Raw genomic sequence first — 26,903 nt, 5'->3', positions numbered from 1 at the left:
GGATTTTTGGATGTTTTTAGGGACAGATGATATAGGAATAAGTGGGAGGGGTAAAGGAGGGTACAGTGGAAGGGAGGCCTAGCAAGAGATTAAAAAGGACATCAAGGTATTGCCAGAACAGAGAACCAAGTTCAGAGTTCAATGTAAATTTATTATCAAATACGTATTTGTCACCACAGACTTCCCTGAGATTCATTTTCTTGCAGGCATTTATAGATACGAAGAAACACAGAAGGATCAATTAGAAATAAATACACACAAAGATTGACATAACCAATGTGCAAAAGACAACAAACTGTGCAAATACAAAAAGAAAAATATTATAATAAATAAATAAAATTGAAAACATAAGTTGTTGAGTCCTTGAAAGTCCATCGGTTATGGAAGCAGTTCCGAGTGAAGCTATCCACTCTGGTTTGAGAGCCTGATGGTTGAAGAGTAAAAACTGTTCCTCAACCCGGTGGTGTGGGACCTAAAGCACCTGACCAATGGTAAAAGCGAGAAGAGAGTGCGGCCTGGAAGCTGGGGGTCCTTGATGATGTTTTCTTGTGGTAGTGCACCTTGTAGAAGTGCTCAGAGGTGAGGATGGCTTTTCCTGTGATGGACTGGACTGTATCTCCACTTTTTGTCGGCTTTCTGTTGCATTGTTTTACCAGTCTGTCCTTCGTTCCTATGAGGAAGTCACTGGTAAAAGGTCAAATGGTGCATGACTTTATCCCCATAATAAAGATTACTTCAGGAAAACAAATCTATTTTGGCCTCTTCTAATTAAGTCTCTGAAAACAAGCTTGGAAAAGAAGAGTTATGTTGGAGTCTGTTTCTACTTGTCCAATCCAACTTTTACGAGTTAAGCAGACATTCCAGATGTTCATCCAAGAGGGGATAACTGTGGAGTAGTAAACAATTCTGCTCAGAGTATAATCCTTGACATTCTAGTGATCTTTTCATGAGAAAAGTCAGATCGTCGTAGGCATTGTCAGGGAGGTCGGAAGTTCATATGGCTACTTGACTTCCCACCCACTCTGTTGTGCTTTAACCATTCAGAAAGCAACAGTGACTCTTCCAATACCTGATAAAAACAGCTGGGAGGTTAATTATGATCATGTGACAAGGAATGCAGAAACCTTACACCTTACATTACCACCAATCTACTTCTTGCAATCTGTGAAAGCAGGATAGTCTTAAGGATAGCATGTGTAGAAACACATCGGTTGTTGCTCAGTTGATCCCACCCAAATCCATTAGAGCATTAGATATTTGATGAGACTTAGGCCATTCAGCCCATCAAGTCTGCTGTGCCATTTGAACATGACATATGGCAATAATAAACCAACACCAGTACCAGCCTCTTCATTAGCGCTCAGTCAGTATGGAAGTGCGTCTGCTCTTAGTCTTGGAGGAGAGGTTTGCTGGCAGAAAAAACATTAATTAATTTATTTATTCATTCATTCATTTATTGTATTACTGCATGGAATAGGCCCTTCCAGCTCCTGGAGCCGCACCGACCAGCAATCCCCCAATGTAATGCTGGCCCGATCACGGATCAATTTACAATGCCCAATTAACCTACCAACTGGAACACCGTTAGACTGTGGGAGGAAACCCACGTGGTCACAGGGAGAACGTGCAAGCTCCTTATGGGCAGTGGTGGTAATTGAACTCCAATCGCTGTAAAACGTCGTGCTAACCACTACGCTATTGCGCTGCCTCATTACGTTTTGATTGCCAGCGAAGTCAGCTCAGAGACCAACAAGCAAGTCTCAGATAAAAGACGTACTGTACAACTGGCCCAATTAAAGGAAAAGCACAGCAACTATTGATAATAATGTTATGCCTATGATGTACTGTATGCTTCAATGTACATATGGCAAATAAAGTTAATCTTAAAGCCATACAAAGAAAAAACAAAGCGATGTATGATGTGATAGTACAGTTACAGAGAAAGTGCGATGTTGGTAGATGACAGGGTGCAAGGTCATGACAAAGTAGATTGTGTGGTCAGAAGCCCATCCAATAGACAGCACCCAGTCAGGACCGCATTGCAAAGAACATCTAAAGACTAGATTAGGTTTACTTGTCTCATGTACATCGGAACATCAAAACACACAGTGAAATGCATTGTTTGCAAAAATGACCCACACAGTCCGAGTGCTGAAGCCAGTCCACAAATGTCACCATCGTAGCACGCCCACAACTTACCAACGCTAACCCTAACCATGTGTCTTTGGAGTGTGGGAGGCAACCAGAGCACCCGGAGGAAATCCATGTGGTCACAGAGAGAATGTGCAAACTCCTTATGGACAGAGGTGGGAACTGAACCGCAGTCACCGGCACTGTAAAGCGTTACTCTAACTGTGGCGCAACCGTGCCGGCCTTGTGCCTCGATTCGATATGTGCGCCTGGGGTCTGACAACATCTTCCTGACCCCAAGAGAAGTGAGGAATTCATCATGCCTCAGTTGGAAAGTGGCTGACTAATCTCCAAGGGGTTGGTTGTTGCTCCACGCTGCAGAGGGTTTTACACTCTGGGTGATGCTGAACATACCCTGTATGCTACACTGCATTGTGGGTGCAGAAGAGGCAAATACATGCAACAGCTGCCTTAGGGCTTTCACAGAGCCCAAACACAGTGGGGAAAAAGGTTAGTGTTGGGTCACTTGGAGCAGCAATTCCTGTGCAAAGATCCACCCATTGAGAGGGCATTGCTGCTTCTGGGGATGAGGTGGTTTGGATGACCCAGTGCCTTATATGTTACGGAGCTCTAGACAATGGAGACATGGCTGGTGAATCATTGAGTGCTTTCCTGACTTGACAGTGCCAATGAATTAGATTGACTCCAGCTGTCCGAAAAGATGTCAGTGTTGTGCAAATGGGGAACAACTGTACAAGCCACTTCTTGCCCTGCGGTCCAAGTGCTCTCCAAAATTCTTGCTGGGAATTCTGCATTCCCTGATGTGGTTGCCTTTGAGATGTTGTTAAGTTCCTGCTGTGTGTAGTCTAGGGCATCTGAAGATAAACTGCTGTGTGTAGTCTGGGACATCTGAAGATAAAGAGAGTTTGCTGCCTTGGCTACAGCCACTGCTTAAAAGCTAGTTCAAGATCCAAGTGGAACAACAGCTGCTCCACATACAACAGAAGACCAAGAGTCTGTCTTTCATGTATGAGAGCTCCTTTCAGAGTCTGATAACAGGATAGAAGCTAAAGATAAAGATTAGCTTTATTTGTCACATGTACATTGAAACATACAGTGAAATGTGCCATTTGCACCAACATAGCCTGCAAGGTTTGCCATGCTCCCATAGCATGCCCATGACTTACTAACCCTAACCTGTACATGTTTGGAATATTGGAGGAAACCCACACAGTCACGTGGAGAACGTACAAACTCCTTACAGACAGCAGTGGCAATTGATCCCCAGTATTACAGATGGCGCAGTAAAATGTTACGCTAACTACCATGCTACCATGCGTTCTTGAGTAACTTCTGGCATCTTCCCTAAACATTTCTCCACTTACCTTAACCAGATGTTTGTTATTGGCCATTTCCACCCTGTCTGTGCCTCACATCATCCCAGCCATCTCCATCAAGCCACTTCTCATCCTCCTTCGCTCCAAAGAGAAAAGCCCTAGCTCACTCAAACTTTCCATTAGTTTTGGACTCCTCAATCCTGGGGAAAAAGTCAATGACCATCCACCTTATCCACGCCCCTCATGATTTTATAAATTTCTATGAGGTCACCCCTCATTTTCCTGTGCTCCGGGGCATAAAGATCCAGCATGGCCAATCTCTCTCTCTGGTCCTGGCAGCACCCTGGTAAATCTTTTCTGCATCCTCTCCAGTTTGACAAGGTCTTTCCTATAAAAGTCCTGGGAGTATCTGTAAGGGCAGTATACCTGGGAGAAACCTGTAACACAGAGAAATTCCACACCCACTGTGTCCCTGTGTCTGCTTGTATGGACTGAAGGGAAGGTGTCTTGTAGCTAAGTTCAACACAGGGTTGGGGGCTCAGTAGAGCAGCCTGCATAATCAAAGCACCCACTCTCCCCCAGACATTCTCTCTTCTACCCCCCTCATATCGGGCAGATGATGCCCATGGGCGGCGCGGTAGCATAGTGCTTGGCATAATGCTTTACAGTGCCAGACGTAAGATCGGGGTTCAGTTCCCACCACTGTCTGTAAGGAGCTTGTCGATCTCCCCATGGCAGAGGGGGCTTCCTCCGGGTACTCTGCTTTCCTCCCACATTCTAAGGATGTACAGGTTAGGGTTAGGCATTTGTGGGCATATTAACTTGGCACCAGAAGTGTGGCAACACTTGCAGGCTGCCCCCAGCACATCCTTCGGCTCTGCTGCTCTTTGGTGCAAACAATGCATTTCGCTGTGTTTTGATTTTTCGATGTACGTGTGATAGATAAAGCTGAGCTTAGTAAAGGTAATCTTTATCCTTCTTTAAGCCTGAAAGCACATACCACCAGGTTCGAGGACAGTTTCTACCCCCATTACAAATGCTATTAAATGGTTCCCTAGTATGATAAGATGGACACTTGACCTCACCATCTACCTCATTATAAAACCATAAGATACAGGAGCAGAATTAGACCATTTGGCCCATCGAGTCTGCTCTGCCATTTCATCATGGCTGATCTATTTCCTCTCAGCCTCAATCTCTCACCACCTCCCTGTATCCCTTCATGCCCTGACTCCCTGTATCCCTTCATCTCATGCCAAGAACCTATCAACTTGGCCTCCACAGCCACCTGTGGCAATGAGCTCCACAATTTCACCAAACGAAGTTTCTCCTCACCTCCGTTGTAAAAGGACGTCCCTCTATACTGAGGCTGTGTCCTCTGGTCTTAGACTCTCCCACCATAGGAAACAACCTCTCCACCTCCACTCTCTCAAGAACTTTCAACGTTGAGTGGGTTTCAATGAGGCCTCCCCCATTCTTCTGAATTCCAGTGAGAAGAAGCCCAGAGTTATGACCTTGCAGCTTATTGACTGTCTGCACTGCACTTTTTCTGTGACTGTAACACTCTATTCTGTTATTGCTTTATTTTTCTATGTCAATAGAAAAATTGATCTAATCAATTGATTTGATTATGATTTGCGTAATGATTTGATCTGTATGAGAAGTATACACGATAAGCTTCCCACGGTATCTCAGTGAATGTGACAATTAGTAAACCAGTTCCAAAGCCAGAACATCCACATGTGAGGAGATGGAACAAGAGAAGGGAATACACAATATCATGGGGTCCAAGAGCACAACAGAGATGAAGAGGAATTTATTCAGCCAGAAGGTAGTGAAGCTGTGGAATTCATTGCCCCAGAGGCCATTGGGTATACGGTACATAAGGCAGAGATTGATTGCAGAGGAGGATAAGGCAGGAGGATAGGTTTTTAAAAATCAGCCATGATTGAATGGTGTGAGAAAATCTGCAGATTTTGGAAATCCAAGCAACGCAGACAAAATGCTGGAGGAACTCAGCAGGCGAGGCTGCATCCACGGAAAGAAGTGAACAGCCGATGTTTCAGGCCGAGACCTCTCATCAGGACTGGACGTCTCATCTCCTTTTCCAATCCTGATGAAGGGTCTCGGCCCGAAACCTCGACTGCTTCCATAGATGCTGCTTGGCCTGCTGAGTTCCTCCAGCATTTTGTGTGTGTTGTTTCAATGGGCAAGTGGCCTAATTCTGCTCCTGCATCTTGTCTTTTATTATTCTTATGCAACAGAATGCATTGAAATGCCAGTGTTTGCTTTCTCATGGCACAAAACTATGGCGCTGCAACAATGCAGCTTTGAGGCACTACTGTATTGTTCTTAGGCCGCTGGCATCCAGTGATCTGATTGCAGAGGGTGAGATACGTCAGCCTCATACAGGAACTGAACAGCACAGGACAGACTCATCGACAACAACTCTGAGTCTCATCCCTAGGATGGTCCATAGCTTCACTCAGTGGCCACTCCATTAGGTACAACTTTACATCTGCTCCTTAATACAAATACCTAATCAGCCAGTCATGTGGCAGCATGAGACTTTTCCTCTGGAGTGAAGGAGGCTGAGGAGTGTGATTTTACAGAGGTGTTTAAAATCACAAGGGGGCATAGATAAGGTGAGCAGTCACATCCTTTTTTCCCCAGGGTGAGTGAGAGCAAAGCTTTAAGATGAGAGGGGAAAGAGTCAAATAAGGCCATGAGACATTGGAGCAGAATTGGGCTATTCAGCCCTTCGAGTCTGCCCCTCAATTCCTTCATGGCTGATTTATTATCCCTCTCAACTCCCTTATCCTGCCTTCTCTCTGTAATCTTTGACGCCCTCACTAATCAAGAACCTATCAACCTCCACTTTAAAGATACCCAATGACTTCACCTTCACAGCAATAAATTCCACGGATTCACCACCCGCTGGCTGAAGGAATTCCTTCTCATTTCTGTTCTAAATGGACATTCCTCCACTCTGAGGCTGTTCCTTCTGGTCCTAGACTCCCCCACCATAGGAAACATCCTCTCCAGTGTCCACTCTATCAAGGCCTTTCAACATTCAGTAGGTTTCAATGAGAGTCCCCTCTGCCCCCTCATTCTTCTAAACTCCAGTGAGTACAGGCCCAGAGCCATCAAACGCTTCTCATACATTAACCCTTTCATTCCAGGCATCATTTTCGTGAACATCCTCCGAACCCTCTCCAATGACAGCAAATCCTTTCATAAATAAAGGCCTCACAATACTCCAAGTGTGGTCTGACCAGTGCCTGATAAAGCCGCACCTGAGGGGCAAGATTTTCACAGAGGCTGGTGGGTATATGGAAGGGGGTAGAGGTGGGTGCAATTACAATATGTAAAAGGCATTTGGAAGTGCCTAAGCTGTGTGAGATTTCAAATCCAAAGGTTATCTTTAAAAGATAAAATCAGTTTATGTTGTAACCTGAATGTTCAGTGACTTTAAAACATTTGCAAGGGGGAAAGCACAGATGATTAATAGTGAAAGCCAGGTTATTAAAAGCAGTACACAGCAGAAGTTCGTATTTTGACATGCCTGACCCCACACAGTTTGCTGTATCTGTGGACCATGGGAGTAGGAGGTTAATGGGAATGGAATTTTTTTTCCGTCAAGGAGCACTGATAATATATCGGTGAGATTATTTGAGATTTGTGTTACTCTGCCCCTGATCACAGGCTCTGAAGTAAAAGGTGTCATTGTTAAGGCCCCAAACATCTTCATATCTGTGCACAGTTCAACCACTAAACAGTAGTGGCTTTGGTTAAAAGCAAATCCTTCTAAATCTATTTTTTCATTTCACACGCATGACCATCGCTAATTACACTTTCTGGGCCATTTCAGAGGGAGGTTAAGAATCAGCTGCATTAGTAAGTCTGGAGCCAATTCAAGAACAAGAGTCCAGTCCAGTTCAGTTCATGACTCAGATTCCAGTCCACGTCAGCACACACAAAATGCTTGAGGAACACAGCAGGTCAGACAGCATCTATAGAAATGAATAAATAATCAACGTTTCAGGCTGACACCCTTCTTCAGGTCAGTTCATGAACCAGAATCCAGCCAGGACAGTTCAAGAGCCAGAATCCAGTCTACGTCAATTCACGAACCAGAGTGCAGTCAGGGACAGTTCACGAACCAGAGTCCAGTCAGGGACACATCACTAACCAGAGTCCAGTCTGGGACAGTTCATGAACCAGAGTCTTGTCTGGGACAGTTCACGAACCAGAGTCCAGTCTGGGACAGTTCATGAACCAGAGTCAAGTCTGGGACAGATCACAAACCAGAGTCCAGTCTGGAATAGTTCACGAACCAGAGTCCAGTCTGGACAGTTCACAAACCAGAGTCCAGTCTGGGACAGTTCATGAACCAGAGTCCAGTTTGGGAAAGTTCATGAACCAGAGTCCAGTCTGGGACAGTTCATGAACCAGAGTCCAGTCAGGGACAGTTCACGAACCAGAGTCCAGTCTGGGACAGTTCATGAACCAGAGTCCAGTCAGGGACAGTTCACGAACCAGAGTCTAGTCCGGGACAGTTCACGAACCAGAGTCCAGTCAGGGATATTTCATGAACCAGAGTCCAGTCTGGGACAGTTCATGAACCAGAGTCCAGTCAGGGACAGTTCACGAACCAGAGTCCAGTCTGGGACAGTTCATGAACCAGAGTCCAGTCTGGAATAGTTCACGAACCAGAGTTCAGTCTGGGACAGTTCATGAGCCAGAGTCTAGTCCGGGACAGTTCACGAACCAGAGTCCAGTCTGGGACAGATCGCGAACCAGAGTCCAGTCCGGGACAGTTTACGAACCAGAGTCCAGTCTGGGACAGTTCACGAACCAGATTCCAGTCTAGGACTGATCGTGAACCAGAGTCCAGTCAGGGACAGTTCATGAACCGAGTCAGGGACAGTTCATGAACCAGACTTCAGTCCTGGTCAGTTCATGAACCAGATACTGGTCCGGGAAACTTGACTTGGGGTTCAACTATGTAAGGGCTGGGGTTTAGGTCAGTACTTGACTGGGCCTGTTGCCAAATTCAGTGCTATCACCCCACCTACCCTATTACCCCCTCCCACACCCCTCCCCCCCCCAATTCACATATTGTCCCTTTGCTATTGGAAATAACCCAGGGGCTTGGATTATACAGAACACAGAACAGCACAGTGCAGGAGCAGGCCCTTCGTCCTATAATGTCTGTACCGACCAAAACAGAAACCCATCAGCCAGTACATGAACCACATCAGCCAGTACATGAACCACATCCCTCCACTCCCTCCCTATCCACGTGCTCATCTAGTGTGGGAATTAGAAGAGCCAGAATCAGAATCTCCGAGGATCTATCCTGTGCCCAACATATCGGTGCAATTACAAAGAAGGCACGGCAGCAACTATATTTCATTAGGAGTTTAGGAGACTTGGTATGACACCAAAGACTCTCGCAAGTTTCTACAGAGTTACCCTGGAGAGCATGCTAACTGGTTGCATCACCATCTGGTATGGAGGGGCCACTGCACAGGAACAGAAAAAGCTGCAGAAAGTTGCACACTCAGCCAACTCCATCATGGGCTCTAACCTCTCCAGCATTGAAGACATCTTCAAAGGGCAGCATCCACCATTAAAGATCCCCATCACCCAGAACATGCCCTCTTCGCATTGCTACCATCAAGGAGGAGGTACAGGAGACTGAAGATACACAGCCAACGTTTTAGGAACAGCTTCTTCCCCTCTGTCATCAGATTTCTGAATGGACAATGAATGCATGTACACTACCTCTCTATTTTTTGCTCTTTTTTTGGCACTGCTTGTTTAATTTAATTTGTTATTTCTAGTATTTTATTATTTTGTACAGTAATGTACTGCTGTTGCAAAACAATGTGATGTATGCCAGTGATATTCTACCTGATTCTGACTGTTTACCCTATCAAAGCCTTTCATAATGTCATAATCTTCTATCAGATCTCCTCCCAGCCTCCAGCGCCCCAGAGAAAACAACCAAGATTATCCAACTTCTCCTTACAACTCATACCCTCTAATCCAGAGAGCATCCTGGTGAACCTCTTCTGCATCCTCTCCAAAGCCTGCACATCCTTCCTACAATGAGGCAACCGGAGCTGCACACAATACACCAAGTGCAGTCTCACCCGAGTTTTATTTAGCTGGAGCATGATTTCCCAACTTTTCTGTATCTAATGGGTCAACCGTGAAGACAAGCATATCATTTGCCTTCTTTGCCCCCCGTCTGTTTGCAGACTCCATGGATAGAGCAGGCTGCTAGTGACATCTAGGCCTCAGGCCACAGACCCCAAAACCACACTGAAGGCCAAAGGCTGGTTTTAACTCCTTTTAACAACCCCAGAAAGTGAGGAATTTTAGCTGTTCAAATGGGAGATAGTGTGCATCTCTGGAGGGTGCTGAAACCAGTCTGAAATGTTGATTCTGCTTCTCGCACCACGAAAGTTGTCTAACCTACTGATTTTATCTCAGAATTTCAGCACCCCTGGATTTTAGTGCTAGTCTCCCTGGCTAGATGAAGGGATACCAGCAATTTATGAAAGGATTTTCAGGGACTCTGCAACAATCTCCAGACAGAAATGTACACCCAACAGCAGTGCGTTGTTATATGGCACTAATAGTCCACCCCATACTGGGACTGCGCAAGTATTGGTATTGCTATTGGTTTATTATTGTCACATGTACAAGAGGTTGTCTTGCATACCGTTTGTACAGATCAAATCACTACACGGTTTATTGAGGTAGAAGAAGGTGTAAAAGCTACTGAAAAGTGCAATGCGGATAAACGATGAAGTACAAGATCATAACGAGGTAGATTGTGAGGTCAAGGGTCCATCTTATCATACAAGTGGACAATTCAAGAGACTGATAGCAGTGGGATAGAAGCCGTCCTTGAGCCTGGTTGTACGTGCTTTCAGGCTTTTGTATCTTCTGCCTGATGGGAGAGGGGAGACGAGAGAATGTCCTGGGTGGGTGGGGTCTTTGATTAAGTTGTCGGCTTTACTGAGGCAGTGAGAAGTGTGGAGAAAGTCCATGGAGGGGAGGCTGGTTTCCGCGATGTGCTGAGCTGTGTCCACAACTCTCTGCAGTTACGTGCAAAGCATTGCCGTACCAAACCATGACACAACAGATAGAATGCTTTCTATGGTGAATTGGTATGGGTCGATGGGGACATGCCAACTTTGTTAGCCTGCTGCGGAAGTGGAGGCCTTGCTGAGCTCTCTTGCCCATGATATCAACATAGTTAGACTAGGACAGGCCATTGTTGATGTTTACACGTTGGAGGCTGCAGTATGAAGATCAACAGAGTTAATTTAAAGAACCCATGCACAACTCTTGATATCAATCATTTCCTACTGTAATTCGTTCTATGTTCCAGATGGTCTTTGAGCAAGGATGTTTTGTGTTGTTTGCATTTAGTCATTTTTATATAAATAGATGCTCTTAGTTGCTTTATACATGAGGGCACTGATTGCAAAAATAGGGATATCTTCACAGATCTTTGATTAGGTCACACTGGGACCATTGTGCACAGTTCCTGCCAACACATGTTAGGAAGGATGTTAAAATCCTGAACGTTGAACAGAGAAGTTTCACCCGGACATCATGGGATAAAGGTTCTGCGGAGAGATCAGAGAGTTTAGAGTTGGAACAGAGAAGATTAAGGGGTGGTGTTTGCACTTAAGAAGAAGTTTGAGAAAATGAGAATGAGAAAGCTGTTTTCTCTGACCAGTGAATCAATCACAGAGCCAAAAATGCTGTAAAAGTCTTATTTTATTTGTGATTCAAGTGGATGGAAGTTTCCCTGTGAAATGCACTGCATTCGCATATAATTCACTCTCTTCCTTTAAGGACATCAACTTCCAAACAGACCTTACCTTTTCTCCAGTAGGCTTCAGTTCAATAATGAAATGTATCAAGTTTAAAATAAGCCTGCAAAGAGCTTTGCTTCAACTGAAGCTTAGCAAAATGCAAACAAACGTGAAAACTAAACATCTAATTCAACTTAGCCTAGTTACAGTCAACGAGCATTCTGAAGTTCAAGTTGGTTATACCTCCCTGTTTAGCCCATTTCAGAAATCCCCAGAAAATGATCGTGCGTGCCAGTTCTTTTTTTTACCATAATTGCTCAGAAACCAGAAGGGAAATTGGGAGTTTCTCTTCCCATGCAAAGTATTTGTTATTCTGTAACTGATTAACAGACAGCATGAGTGCATGGAAAATCTGTACAAGTAGGAGACTCACTTGTAGAGTTATTAAGATCAAGAATTAACATTATTCACCATATACTTCCAGATGTATTAATAATTTGCTGTGGTGTGTTGGTCAGTGTGTGATATGCAACAGTGAAACAGCATTCAACAATTATGAAGAATAATAAATCTTACAAAACAATGAAGTTGGAGGTTAAAGTATGGGATGGATAAAATGTGCATAAATACACTGTACCATCATGTCGGTGCTGAAGATCTAAGTTGAGCCACTTTTACCAGGGACTAGTGCAGGTATGATAGGGTGGATGGCCTGATTGCCTTCAGCAGAATGGAAGTAGCAAATAGCCCAGTGCAAGAGGGAATGTTGCATGAATTTAGCATTCCAGTTGATTAAGGGTTAGCAGTAATACTTTTGACATTATTGCCTGCCATCATAGAATCGTAGAGCACATCTAGTCCATGCCAAACTATTATTCTGGTTAGTCCCCGGACCCGGACCATACCCCTCCCATCCATGTATCTATACAAGCTTCTCTCAAGTATTGAAATCAAGTCTGCATCTACTACTTCCACTGGCAGCTCGTTGCACACTCTCACCACCCTCTGAGTGAAGACGTGCTCCCTCGGGTTCCCCTTAAACTTTTCATCCTTAACCCATGACCTCTAGTTCGAGTCTCAGCCAACCTCAGTGGAAATGACCTGTTTGCACTTACCCTATCTATACCCCTCATAATTTTATACATCTCTATCCTGCCTCTTTTAGTAGCTTTCTACCGATCTCTATGTTTCTGTTATAAACATGAAGATGTGTGCAAAACTAGAATACCAAAGTTAAACCTAAAGGTTAATGTGCACCTCACCATCTGAAAAACGTGATAATGACTGAGCTTGTGTCACTTCAATGATTACAGCTGAAGAATGTGTGACTATAGGGAAGGTCCCAATTAAGGGTCCCGGCCAGCACTGTGTGTGTGCTTACTGTGGGGAGGTATTCAGTTCGACAAAAGGCACCTTTATGAAAGGAAGCTGCCATGTTGAGTAAGAGACTGGTCTGTCTGATATTTCCAAAGGTCTTGTTGATCAGTATACTATTGGACACAGTGGTGTGGCCATCTAATGAGTAGACTTGTGGTCCAATGCTGAAGGTACCTGTGTCCATCATGTTTCAGTCAAACAGTGCACAGAAAGGGCATAGAGCTTATTACCGGGTAATAAGTGAAATAGACGCTAATAAATCGTACAAGGACGCAGGCAGTGTTCCATTAGTGCAACACACATAAAATGCTGGAGGAACTCAGGTGAAAAGGAACTATTGTTGTGTGTGAAAATCCCAGGAGATCAGCAGTTTCTGAGATACTCAAACCACCCCATCTTGCACCAACAATCATTCCATGGTCAAAGTAATTTAGATCAGATTTCTTCCCCATTCTGACATTTGATCGAACAACAACTGAACCTCTTGACCTTGTCTGCATGCTTTTATGCATTGAGTTGCTGCCGAATTGGATATTTACCATAACAGGCAGGTGTACAGATGTACTGAGTGTGTTTTCCCTCTCAACCCCATTCTCCTGCTTTCTCCCTGTAATCTTTAATGCCCTGATGAATCACGAATCTATCAGTTTCACTTTAAATGCACCCAATTGCTTGGCCTCCACAGCCATCTGCGGCAATGAATTCCACAGCTTCATCACCCTCTGGCAAAAGAAATTTCTCCTTACTGAATTTCTAAAGTGATATTCTTCTATTCTGAGGCTGTGCCCTCTGGTCTGACATTCTCTCACTACAGGAAACATCCTGTCCACATCCACTCAGGGATTTGGAGCCGTGGCTCGATGACCTACAGATTATTAGGGAGAGTGAACAGGAGATAGATAGGAGCTACAGGGAGTTAGTCACCCCGAGGCTGCAGGAGTTAGATAAGTGGGTGATGGTCAGGGAAGTGAAGGGAAGAGTTCAGATAGTAGAGAGCACCCCTGTGGCCATCCCCCTCAGTAATCGTTATCTCATTTTGGATGCGGTTGAGGGGGATGACCTGATAGAGGACGACCACGGTGATCGGGTCTCTGGCACTGAGCCTGGTTCCGTGGTGCAGAAGGGAAAGAGGAAGATGAGGAATGCAGTAGTCATAAGGGATTCCATAGTGGGGGGAACAGACAGGAGGTTCTGTCAGCCTGATAGAGATACCCGCATGGTGTGTTGCCTCCCAGGTGCCAGGGTATGGGATGTCTCGGATCAGGTGCAGAGTATTCTGAAGGGAGAGAGTGAACAGCCAGAAGTCTTGGTACACGTTGGTACCAATGACACAGGTAGAAAAAGGGAGGAGGCCTTGAAGAGGGAATTCAGGGAGCTGGGTAGGAAGCTGAAAAGCAGGACCTCCAGGGTAGTAATCTCAGGATTGCTGCCTGTACCACGTGCTAGCAAGTGCAAGAATAGCATGATCAGGTATATTAATGCGTGGCTGAGAGACAGGTGTAGGGGGCAGGGCTTCAGATTCCTGGATCATTGGGGCCTCCTCTGGGGGAGTTACGACCTGTACTAAAAGGGCGGGTTACACCTGAACCCAAAGGGGTTCAATATCCGAGCAGGCACATTTAATAGAGCTGTTAGGGAGGGTTTAAACAAATTTGACAGGATGGAAACTGGAGTGATAGGGTTGAGGAAGGGGAAAATAGAAATAACTCAAAGATAGTGTGCAACAGGAGATTATAGAAGGAACAGGGAGGAGATGAGGCTTAATCACAGCCAGTGGCATGAGCTACAGGGCAATAGAGGCATAGTGCAGTTAAAACAGAAAGCAACAAATACTGGACTGAGAGTGTTGCATTTGAATGCACACAGCATAAGAAATAAAATGGATGATCTTGAAATTCAGCTACAGATTGGCAAGTATGACGTTGTGGCCATCTCTGAAACATGGCTAAAGGATGGCTGCCATTGGGAGGTGAACGTCCAAGGATATACGGTGTATCAGAAAGATAGGTTAGTAGGCAGAGGGGGTGGTGTGGCTCTGTGTATAAGAAATAATATTAAATCATTAGAAAGAGATGACATAGGATTGGAAGGTGTAGAGTGTCTGCGGGTTGAGTTAAGAAATGGCAAGGGTAAAAGGACCCTAATGGCAGTTGTATACAGGTCTCCAAACAGCAGCCGGGATATAGATTACAAATTACAGCAGGAGATAGAAAAGGCATGTCAGAAAGGCAATGTTGTGATAATCATTGAGGATTTTAACATGAAAGTGGATTGGGAAAGCTAGGTCAGTCCTGGACCTCAAGAGATAGAATTTGTAGAATGTCTAAGGTGTGGCTTTTTAGAACATTTCGTTGTTGAGCCCACTGGGGGATCGGCTGTGCTGGATTGGGTGTTGTGCAATGATCTGGAGGTGGTAAGAGAGCTTAAGGTTAAGAAACCCTTAGGGAACAGTGATCACAATATGGTGGAGTTCACATTGAAATTTGAGAAGGAAAAAATAAAATCCAATGTGTTGGTATTTCAGTGAAATAAAGGAAATTACAATGGCATGAGAAGGGAACTGGTCGAAGTTGACTGGAAAGGGACATTTGCAGGAAGGACAGCAGAGCAGCAATGGCTGGAGTTTCTGCGAACAATGAGGGAAGTGCAAGACAGATATATTCCAAAGAAGAAGAAATTTTCAAATGGAGGAATGACACTACTGTGGCTTACAAGTGAAGTCAGATCCAAAGTAAAAGCAAAAGAGAGGGCAAACAAGGAAGCCGGAACTAGTGGGAAGATAGAGGATTGGGAAGCTTTTAAAAACATGCAGAAGGAAACTAAGAAGGTCATTAGGAAGGAAAAGATGAATTATGAAAGGAAGCTGGCTACTAATATCAGAAAAGATACTAAAAGCTTTTTAAGTATATAAAGGGTAAAGGAGAGTCAAGGGTATATATAGGACCAATACAAAATGACGCTGGAGATATTGTAATGAGACATGCAGAGTTGGCAGAGGAACTGAATGTGTATTTTGCATCAGTCTTCACAATGGAAGACATCTGCAGTATACCAGACATTCAAGAGTGTCAGGGAAGTGAAGTTTGTGCAGTGAAAATTATGACTGAGAAGGTGCCGAGGAAGCTTAATGGTCTGAGGGTGGATAAATCTCCTAGACCCTTGGGTTCTGAAGGAAGTAGCTAGAGAGACTGCGGAGGCATTAACAATGATCTTTCAAGAATCGATAGATTCTGGCATTGTACCGGATGACTGGAAAATTGCAAATGTAACTCCGCTATTTAAGAAGGGTGGGAGGCAGCAGAAAGGAAACTATAGACCTGTTAGCCTGACATCAGTGGTTGGGAAGTTGTTGGAATTGATTGTTAGGGATGAGATTATGGAATACTTGGAGGCACATGACAAGATAGGCCAAAGCCAGCTTGGTTTCCTGAAAGGAAAACCCTGCCTGACAAAGCTACTGCCAATTCTTTGAGGAAATTACAAGCAGGGTAGACAAAGGAGATGCAGTAGACGTGGTGTACTTGGATTTTCAGAAAGCCTTTGACAAGGTGCCACACATGAGGCTGCTTAGCAAGGTAAGAGCCCATGGAATTACAGGGAAGTTACCAGCATATGTGGAGCTTTGGCTGATTGGTAGAAAACAGAGTGGGAATAATGGGATCCTATTCTGGCTGGCTGCCGGTTACCAGTGGAGTTCCAGAGGGATTGGTGTTGGGACCACTGCTTTTTACGATGTATGTCAATGATTTGGACGATGGTATTAATGGATTTGTGGCTAAATTTGCCAATGATACAAAGATAGGTGGAGGAGCAGGTAGTGTTGAGGAAACAGAGAGCCTGCAGAGAAGCTTAGATAGTTTAGGGGAATGGTCAAAGAAGTGGTAAATGAAATTAATGTTGGAAAATGTATGGTCATGCAGTTTGGTGGAAGAAATAGATGGGCAGACTATTATTTAGATGGGGAAAGAATTCAAATGCATCGATGCAAAGGGACTTTGGAGTCCCTTTGATACTCTAAAGGTTAACCTCTAGGTTCAGTCGGTTGTGAAGAAGGCGAATGCAATATTGGCATTTATTTCTAGAGGTATCAGAGCAGGGATGTGATGTTGAGACTCTTTAAGGCACTCGTGAGAACACACGTGCAGTTTCGGGCTCCTTATTTTAGAAAGGATATACTGACATTGGAGAGGGTTGAGAGAAGATTCACAAGAATGATTCCAGGAATGAAAGGAACGTCCGGCAGCTCTTGGGCTGTATTCTCTGGAGTTCGGGAGAATGAGGGAGGATCTCATAGAAACATTCCAAATGTTAAAAGGCCTGAACAGATTAGATATGGCAAAGTTAATTTCCCATGGTAGGGGATTCTAGAACAAGAGGGCACGACTTCAGGATTAAAGGACGTCCATTTAGAACTGAGATGCGGCAAAATTACTTTAGTCAGAGGGTGGTAAATCTGTGGAATTTGTTGCCACAAGTGGCTGTGGATTTAAGTCATTGGGTGTATTTAAGGCAGAGATAAATAGGTTCTTGATTAGCCAGGGCATCAAAGGATATGGGGTGAAGGCAGGGGAGTGGGGATGACTGGAAGAATTAGATCAGCCCATGATTGAATGGCAGAGCAGACTCGATGGGCTGAATGGCCTAGTTCTGCTCCTATATCTTATGGTGTATCTGGGCCTTTCACTAATCAGTGGGTTTCAATGAGATTCCTCTGTCTTTTTCTAAACTTCAGTAAGACTCGGAGCCGTCAAATGTTCATCATACAGTAAGTAATCAGTTTTGAATCTCTAAATAAAATAAACAGGTCATTTGGCCCACAGATCAATGCCAATCACAATGTCAGTTTAAACTGATTCCATCTGCCTTCACATGGTCCATATCTGTGGATAGGTGGTTACATTTATAAAGAGAAAGATAAAGATTAGTTTTATATGTCATATGTACATTCAGTGAAATGCCTTGTTTGCATCAACAACTAATGCAGTTCTATGATGTGCTGGGGACAGCCCACAAGTGTCACCATGTTTCTAGCACCAACATAGCATGCCCACAATGTCTCCCATATGTCTTTGGAATATGCAAGGCAACCAGAGAACCTGGAGGAAACCCACACAGTCACAGGGAGTACAATCTCCTTTCAGACATCAGCAGCAGTTGAATCTGGTTTGCTGGTGCTATACAGCGTTACGCTAATAATAATGGGGTTGTTGTGATGGGTGATTTTAATCTTCCTAATATTAACTGGCATCTCCTTAGAGCAAAGAGGTTTGGATGGGTGGAGTTTGTGAAGTGTGTTCAGGAAGGTTTCCTGGCGCAATATGTAGATAAGCCAACTAGAGGAGAGACTGTACTTGATCTGGTATTGGGAAATGAACCTGGTCAGGTCTCAGATCTCTCAATGGGAGAGCATTTTGGAGGTTGTGATCTCAACTCTATCTCCTTTATCATAGCATTGGAGAGGGATAGGAGTAGACAATATTGAAAAACATTTAACTGGGGTAGGGGGAAATATGATACTATTAAGCAGAAACTTGGGAGCATAAATTGGGAGCAGATGTTCTCAGTGAAATGCACAGCAGAAATGTGGCATATGCTCAGGGAACATTTGCAGGGCATTCTGCATAGGTATGTTCCATTGAGGCAGGGAAAGGATGGTTGGAAAAAGAACTGTGGTGTACAAAGTATGTAGAAAATCTAGTTAGGAAGAAAAGAAAAGCTTACAAAAGGTACAAGAAAATAGGTACAGTTAGAGCTGTAGAAAATTACAAGATAGCCAGGAAGGAGTTTAAGAATGAAATTAGGAGAACTTGAAGGGGCCATGAAAAGGCCTTGGCAAGCAGGATTAAAGAAAATCCCAAGGCATTCTACAAGTCTGTGAAGAACAAGAGAATGAGCCATGTGAGATTAGGACCAATCATGTGCAATAGTGGAAACATGTGCATAGAGTTGGAGGAGGTAGCGGAGGTACTTAATGAATACTTTGCTTCAGTATTTACCAGGGAAAAAGACCTTGGCAATTATGGAGATGACTTACCAGTAGACTGAAACGCTTGAGCATATAGACATTAAGAAAGAGGGTGTGGGAGCTTTTGAAAAGCATTAAGTTAGATAAGTCACCTGGTCCAGACGAGATATACCCCAGGTTACTGTGGGATGCAAGGGAGGAGATTGCTGAGCCTCTGATGATGATCTTTGCATCATCAATAGAGACGAGAGAAGTACCAGAGGTTTGGAGGGTTGCAAGCGTTGTTCCCTTGTTCAAGAAAGGGAGTGAGATAAGCCAGGGAATTATAGAGCAGTGAGTCTTACTTCACTGGGGGGGGGGGGGGCGGTACTTGTGGAAAAGATCCTGAGAGGCAGAATTTATAAGCATTTGGAGAGACATAATCTGATTAGGGATAATCAGCATGGCTTTGTCAAGGACAGGCCTGATTGAATTCTTTGAGGAAGTAACAAAACACATTAATGAAGGCAGAGCAGTGGATATAGTGTATCTGGATTTCAGTAAGGCATTTGATAACATTCCCCATGCAAAGCTCATTCAGAAAGTAAGGAGGCATGGGATCCAAGGAGACCCAGCTTGCCCACAGAAGGCAAAGGGTGGTTGTAGATGGTTCATATTCTGCATGGAGGTCGGTGACCAGTGGTGTTCCGCAGAGATCTGTTCTGGGACCCCTCCTCTGTGATTTTTATAAATGACCTGGATGAAGAAGTAAAAGGGTGGGTTAGTAAGTTTGCTAATGACACAAAAGTTGGGGGTGTTGTGGATAGTCTGGAGGGTTGTCAGAGATTACAGCAAGACGTCGATAGGATGCAGAACTGGGCTGAGAAGTGGCAGCTGGAGTTCAACCCAGATACATGTGAAGTGGTTAATTTTGGTAGGTCAAATTTAAAGACAAAATATAATATTAATCGTAAGATTCTTGGCAGTGTGGATCATCAGAGAGTTCTTGGAGTCTGCGTCCATAGGAAACTTAAAGCTACTGTGCAGGTTGACAGTGTTGTTAAGGCTTATGGTGTGTTGGCCTTCATTAATCGTGGGATTGAGTTCAAGAGCCGTGAGGTAATGTTACAGCTATATAAGACCTTAGTTAGACCCCAGTGGGAGTACTGTATTCAGTCTAGTCACCTCATTACAGGAAGCATGTGGATACTATAGAGAGAATGCAGAGGAGATTTACAAGTCTGTTGCTGAGGTTGGAGAGCATGTCTTAGGTTGAGTTTCCAGAGTAGGTTACATGGTCGGCACAACATTGTGGGCTGAAGGGCCTGTAATGTGCTGTAGATGTCTGTGTTCTGTGTTCTATGTTCTACCATGACGAGGACAAACATAAGTTGACATAAACTTAAGTTAGCATAAATTACATGTGTGCAAAATCGAGAGAGGCAAAATATACGTAGACTGGGGTGATAGGGTTTCTCAGGTCAGTTGAAGAGCTTAACGACTGCAGAAAACACAAGAGGTTATGCAGATACTGGAAATCTTGAGCAAAGTGCACAAGATGCTGGAGGAATTCAGCAGTTTATCTCATGAAGGGTTTTGTCCCGCACCTTCAACTTTCATTTCCCTCCATGGATGCTGTCTGACCTGCTGAGTCCTTGCATCTTTTTGTGGGCAGTGGGGAGAAAGGAAGGCTTTCCAACTGGCTAGCACAATTCAGACTTACTGGGAGAAGAGAGGAGATTTATAAGACTATCAGACATAGGAGTGTAATTAGGCCATTCGGCCCATTGAGTCTGCTCTGCCATTCCTTCATGGCTGATATATTATCCCTCTCAATCCCATTCTCCTGCCTTCTCTCTGTAATCTTTGACACCCTGACTAATCAAAAACCCTACCAGCCTCTGCTTTAAATATACTCAATGACTTGGTCTCTACAGCTGTCTGTGGCAATGAATTCCACAGCTTCACCACCCTCTGGCTAAAGGAATCCGTCCTCATTTCTGTTCTGAAGGGGTGCCCCTCTATTCTGAAGTTTTGCCCTCTGGTCTTATACTCCCCTACTATAGGAAACATCTTCTCCACGTCCACACTATCTAGGTTTTCCCATATTTGATAGGTTTCAATGAGGTTTCCCGCGCCCCCCCGCCCCCGTTCCTCTAAAGTCCAGTGAGTACAGGCCCAGAGCCATCAAGTGCTTCTCAAACATTAACCCTTTCATTCCCGGGATCATTCTCGTCAACCCCCTTCAGTGCCAGCACATCCCTTCTTAGATAAGGGACCCAATTATAAAGTTCAAAATACCCCAGTGCTCCAATGCTCCTGACCCTCAGCCTGAGCCACAGACGCTTCCTTCCTAGGGTCTCTCTCATTCACTGTCCTCCCCTTGTTCGTCTCATCGGTGCTTTGAGGTAGTACAGGAGAAAAGCAATAACAGCCCGCAGTGTTAAGGTTACAGAGGAAGTGCGGCTAGCTAGACGGTATCACAGTGGTTAACACGAGACTTTACAGTACCAGCGACCGGGGTTCGTTTCCCGCCACTGCCTGTACGGAGGTTGTACATTCTCCCTTTGACCAGCGTGGGTTTCCTCTGGGTGCTCTGCTTTCTCCCAAAGTCCAAAGCCGTACCAGATGGTAGGTTAATTGTTCATTGTAAGCTGTCCCGTGATCAGGCGAGGGTTAAATCGGCTGGTGCTGATCAAAGGACCATAAGGGCCGGCTACACACTGTATCTCATGAAAAAAGGTACAAGGGCCACAGGTAGATTGCAAGGTCGAAAGGCCATCTTACTGTACAAGAGCTTTATTCAACAGTCTGACAACAGTGAAGCTATCCTTGAGCCTGGAGGTGTGCGTTTTCAAGCTTTTGTAGGTTCTGCCCGATGAGGCGGGGAGAAGAGAGAATGGCTTGGGTGTGTGGGATCTTCGATAATGCTGGGACTTTACCGGTGCAGTGGGAATTGTAGACGGAGTCAGTGGAGGGGAGGCAGGTTGACCTGATGGACTAGGCTCTGTCCATGGTGCAGAGCAGTTGTCGTACACATCTGCAATGCATCTTGATGGGATGATTTCTGTGGTACAGCTGTAAAAACTGGCGAGGGTCAACATGGATGTGACAAGTTTCATTAGCACTCTAAGGAAGTTGGGGTGCTGCTGTTCAGCCCAAGGAATGGGTCGTTCAGCCCACAGTGTCTGTGTCAGGCACGATGCTGAGTTAAACTAAATACCTCTGACAGCATGTGCCCCATATCTCTCTCTTCCCTGCACATCCACGTGTCTAACATCCTCTTAAAAATCTCTATCATATCTGCCTCTACCACCTATCTTGTCAGCCCATTCCAGTCACCCACCACTCCCCATGTCAAAAAATTTCCCTGCATATCTCCTTTAAACTTTCCTCATCTCTCTCACCTTTAAAGGCATGAACTGCAGAATTTGAACGTTATATGACAGTGCAAATCCAGTGAAAACTCACGACTGGGTTACCATTGGCTGTAGCGTCTCTGCCAGTGCTGAGGTCACAAAATTCAGAGGTTTGTGTGACGATCAGTGACACAAAATGTTTGATCTAATGGTTCTGACAAACAGGTGTTCAGATGATTCGACCAAACATGTTCCACATCCCATGACACCAAACTAAGCGTTGGTCAGCTCTGATTCAGGACATGATTAAAACTAAGAGTAATTTACTTTGCTTAGGAGTGCATTTAGCAAGTTAGAGGCAGAAGAGATTCTGCAGATGCTGGAAATCTTGAAAAACACACGCACACAAAATGCCAGAGGAAATGGAGAAATGGAGGGAGGTCAATGTCCGTGCCATCAAGTTGGATGTTACTCAGAAGGAATATGGGTTGTTGCTCCTCCAACCTGTCTTTGGACTCTTCCTGACAGTAGAGGAGTCTGTGGACAGATATGTTAGTGTGAGAATGGAAAATCAAATTGAAATGGGTGGTCACTGGGAGATCATGTCTTTACCACGGACAGAAGCCATTACTTTGGCTGGGGTTTCTCATCAGCTACTTTGCTCAATTGTCCACCGACCTCTCCAAAACCAAACCAGTCGGAAACTGATAAATTGACAAATTAGTTTATTACTGTCACAGGTACTGAGCTACAGTGGAAAACTAGTCTTGTATACTGTTTGTCAGGCCAATTCGTTACATCATTGCATTGAGGCAATGCACATTACAATAGCGCATTGAGGTACCAAGAGCACATAGCAGGGGGGTGGCAAGACTGCAGGTTTGGTCACCCACCAACGACACTCCTTATAAAGGTGTTTCTGAGTGAGTGTGTTTGGTCCGAGGATCCACTCTCATTGACTGAGTGGAGTTGGCTGGATAGGCCTGGGTTTTGTTACCACAGCGGCTGTTAGGTTCTGAGGGAGAACTCCTCCCTTCTCAGCTGTCAGAGAGGAGATTGGAGTGGTAAGAATTTGGAAAGACAACAGACGGAATGTCCTGATGAAATCTTTAGTGGAAACATAACATTATTTCACCGAAACTCAGTTCTCACTCTAAGCAGCCGAGCAGCAATAACTCTGCGAAAATTAATTGTAAATAAATTGCTTGGTGGTTTTAATCCAGTAATTCAGATTTTGAGTCACCTCGGGCTCTCGAAGTAATGAGTGTCTATATCAAGTAACCTAACAAATATCAAAGGTCCTGAGAAAAATACCAGTGCTTTAAAGTATCTAGGCAAGAGTGGCAAGGATTGGGGAACGAAGATGAGCAAAATCAGTGAGAGTTGTGTTGGGCATCCCACAAGTGTCACCACGTGTCTGGTGCGTCCAATGCACTAACCCTTTTGTTGGTGCCAGAAGCATGACAATACCTGCACACTCAGCACAATCCTCACTGATTTGGTTTGATACAAATGACTCTTTTCATTGTATATTTCAATGTGCAGGGGCCAAATAAATGTAAATAAAATTAATTGAATGGAGAAAGATTTTTGAGGAGTTGAAAGATCTCCTTAAAAAATTTTTTTAAAAAGATTAGCTCTAATTTGTCACATGTACCATACATATAAATGTACAGTGAAATGCATCAACAACCTACGCAGTCCAAGGATGTGTTGGGGGCAGCCTGCAAGGGCTGCGATACTTCTGGCGCCAACATATCATGCTCACGACCTATTCAGCTTTATTAACCTGTATGTCATTGGGATGTGGGAGGAGATGGAGTATCCGGAGGAAACCATGTGGTCATGAGGTGAACGTACAAACTCCTTACAGACAGTGGCGGGAATCGAACTCCCATCGCTAGTGCTGTAAGCTGTTAGGGTAGCCGCTCTGCTATCGTGCCGCCTTGCTCCGAGTAAAAACAAGGTGCTGACCATTGGAGTTGCTGGATAAAATTAGAAATGAGTGCAGTGATGTTCTGCGATTGATAATGTGGTCTGTTTGAATCAATTAAGGTGTCAAATTTCCATGACAGTTCACTGGGAAGAGTTTTAACAAAAAATAATTGTGGAATTATATGTTTGGGCTTCCAAATTGGGGTGCCATGGTAGCATAGAGATCAGTAGAATGGTATTACAGCTCAGGTCAGTGGAGTTCAGAGTTCAGTTCCGGTGTCCTCTGTAAGCAAGTTTGTATGTTCCTTCCAGTGTGCGTGGGGGTTTCCTTCGGGTGCTCTGCTTTCCAGCCAAAATCCAAAGACATACGGGCTGGTAGGTTAATTGGTCATTGTAAATTGTCCCATGATTAAGCTAGAGTTAGATGTGGGGGTTGTTGGACAGCACGGCTCAAAGGGCCAGAAGGGCCCATTCCATGCTATATTTCTAAATAATAAATTAAATCACCCTGGTCCCAGCTTAGAAGTGACTGGGTGGTGGGTCCTCAGGGGAGGGTTGCTGAGATTAAGCCAGGAAGCCTCGAAATGGCTTCAACAGGAAGAAACTGAGGCTCAGGTAGAGGGCAGTTAGATATCGTTGAGGGACAGAAGGATTTGGGAAGAATTGGGATGGAGGCGTTATAAGTGACAGCATAGACAGTTTGGGCCAGATGGCCACTTTCTGTAGATGTGCAGGGAACGAATCACGTAGTTTGCTAGACGTCTTTCTTTCATGTAACACACTGACAGCACCCCACCCTTTTCTACCCAGGGCGTGTCTCCAACTCTACCTTATACACTCTGGAGCAGATAACTAAAACCTGTGTGCCCAGGTGTGAACACACACATCCGGAGCGGGGTAGGCCGGTCCGAGCTAAGAGACACTCTCTCACAGCCAGTAAGTATTTACTAAAGCACTGCACAGGGGAACATGTAGAGTGACCCAAGGCCTCTGCGGACATGTGCGTGTGTTAAGCCAGGCAACTTGAGCACTTTCATTATGCCAGCTAATAAATCTCCACCACAAACCCGAGGACGGAGCTGTAGTCACAGAATGAACTCACTGTAAACCCCTTCCACTTGTTCTCCCACCAGGCATCAGCATTTTTTCTGCACACAACTTCCCACGTCTTGGAATTGGAATTGGTTCATTGTCACGTGTACCGAGATACAGTGGAAAGCTTGTCTTGCATACCGTTCATACAGATCAGATCTATACAGAGTCGTGAATACTGAGGTAGAAAAGAATTGTCACATGTACCGAGATACAGCGAGGAAGCTTGTCTTGCTTGCTTTGAAGTATCAATGTACTTGTGACAAATGAAGCTTAAGGGTGAAAGGTTAAATTGAAAGGGTACAGAGAAAATTTACAGGGAAGTTGCTGGGACATGAGGACATGAGTTATAGAGAAAGGTTGAGTAAGTTAGGAATTTATTCCCTGGAGCACAGAAGAATTAGGGGAGATCTTCTAGACATACACAAAATTATGGGGGTTTAGACAGGGTAAATGAAAGCAGGCTTTTTCCACTGAGGTTGGATGACACTAGAACTAGACGTCACGAGTTAAGTGTGAAAGGTGAAATATTTAAGGGAGCATGAGGGGAATCTTCTTCACTCAGAGGGTGGTGAGAGTGGAACGAGAAAGTGGTGGATGCAGGTTTGATTTCAACATTGAAGAGACCTTTGGATAAGTACATGGATGGGACAGGTATGGAGGACTGTGGTCCAGGTGCAAATCAATTGGGCTAGGATGAATATTAATTCAGCATGGATGGTCCAGGTGCAAGTCAATTGGACTAGGAAGAATATTAGTTCAGCATGGGCTAGATGGGCCAAAAGGCCTGTTTCTATACTGTGGAGTTTTATGACTCTATGACTAAAGCTAATCTTTGCATACCGCTTGTACAGATCATTTCATTACAGAGTCCAATGCAATAACAAAATTCGGAATAAAATGTAACAGCTACAGCGAAAGTGCAGAGCAGGTACAAGCTCTGCATATAACAAAGTTAGATCTTAATGTCCTTGATTTAGATCACCACCTATCCCACTAAAATGTTTCCAAAAACAATAGCTGCCATCAAATGTTAAATTTGGGGACTCAGAAGGCAAGGAGCAGAAGGTTATAGGAGTTAAGATGTACACAGGTTCACTCAGTGGCCACCTTATTATGTACACCTGTGCACCTGCTCATTAATATAAATATCTAATCAGCCAATCATGTGGCTCAATGCTTCAGTGCATGCAGACATGGTCAGGAGGTTCAGTTGTTGCTTAGACCAAACATCAGAATAGGGGGGAAAATGTGATTCAAGTGGCTTTGACCGTGAAGTGATTCTTGGTGGCAGATGGGGTGGTTTCAGTATCTCAGAAACTGCTGATATCTTGGGATTTTCATGCACAACAGTCCCTAGAGTATACAAATAATGACAAGAAAGACACAACAAAAATTCCAGTGAGCAGCAGTTCTGTGGGTGAAAATGCCTGGTTAATGAGAGAGGTCAGAGGAGAATTGCTAGACTGCTTCAAGATGACAGGAAGGCGACAGTAACTCATTACAATAGTGTGTGCAGAAGAGCATCTCTGAATACACAACATACCGAGCTTTGAAGTGGGTGGTCTACAGCAGCAGATGGCCATGAACATGCATTCAGTGGCCACTTTATGAGTTACAGGAGGTACCTTATGAATTATTGATTTAGTGATACGGTGCAGCGTAGGCATTTCCAGCACATCGAGCAGTGCAACCCCCAACAACCCCAAATTAACCCTAACCTCATCGCAGGACAATGTACAAGGACCAATTAACCTACTGCCCGGTACCTCTTTGAAACGTGGGAGGAAACCGGAGCACCCGGGGGAAACCCCACACATTCCACAGGGAGGACGTACAGACTCCTTGTAGAGGACAATGGGATTGAACTCTCAACTCCGGGCAC

At 44.6% G+C, this 26,903-nt stretch overlaps 1 protein-coding gene across 3 annotated transcripts in view; it reads left to right on the top strand.

Annotated features, from left to right (window-relative positions):
- kitlga (kit ligand a) overlaps positions 1-26,903 on the top strand; it is a 137,330-nt gene that overhangs the window by 79,466 nt on the left and 30,961 nt on the right. For 2 of the 3 annotated variants that reach the window (XM_063058370.1, XM_063058369.1), the window contains exon 6: positions 24,737-24,862. The exons of the other annotated variant lie outside the window; for it this stretch is intronic. In XM_063058370.1, coding sequence (XP_062914440.1) covers positions 24,737-24,862 — 126 coding nt within the window. The remainder of the gene's footprint in view (positions 1-24,736; positions 24,863-26,903) is intronic. 3 annotated transcript variants of the gene reach the window in all.

This window comes from Mobula hypostoma, chromosome 9 (genome assembly GCF_963921235.1).
Source record: "Mobula hypostoma chromosome 9, sMobHyp1.1, whole genome shotgun sequence".
NCBI lineage: Eukaryota > Metazoa > Chordata > Chondrichthyes > Myliobatiformes > Myliobatidae > Mobula > Mobula hypostoma.
This window is presented reverse-complemented; position numbering and strand designations above follow the sequence as displayed.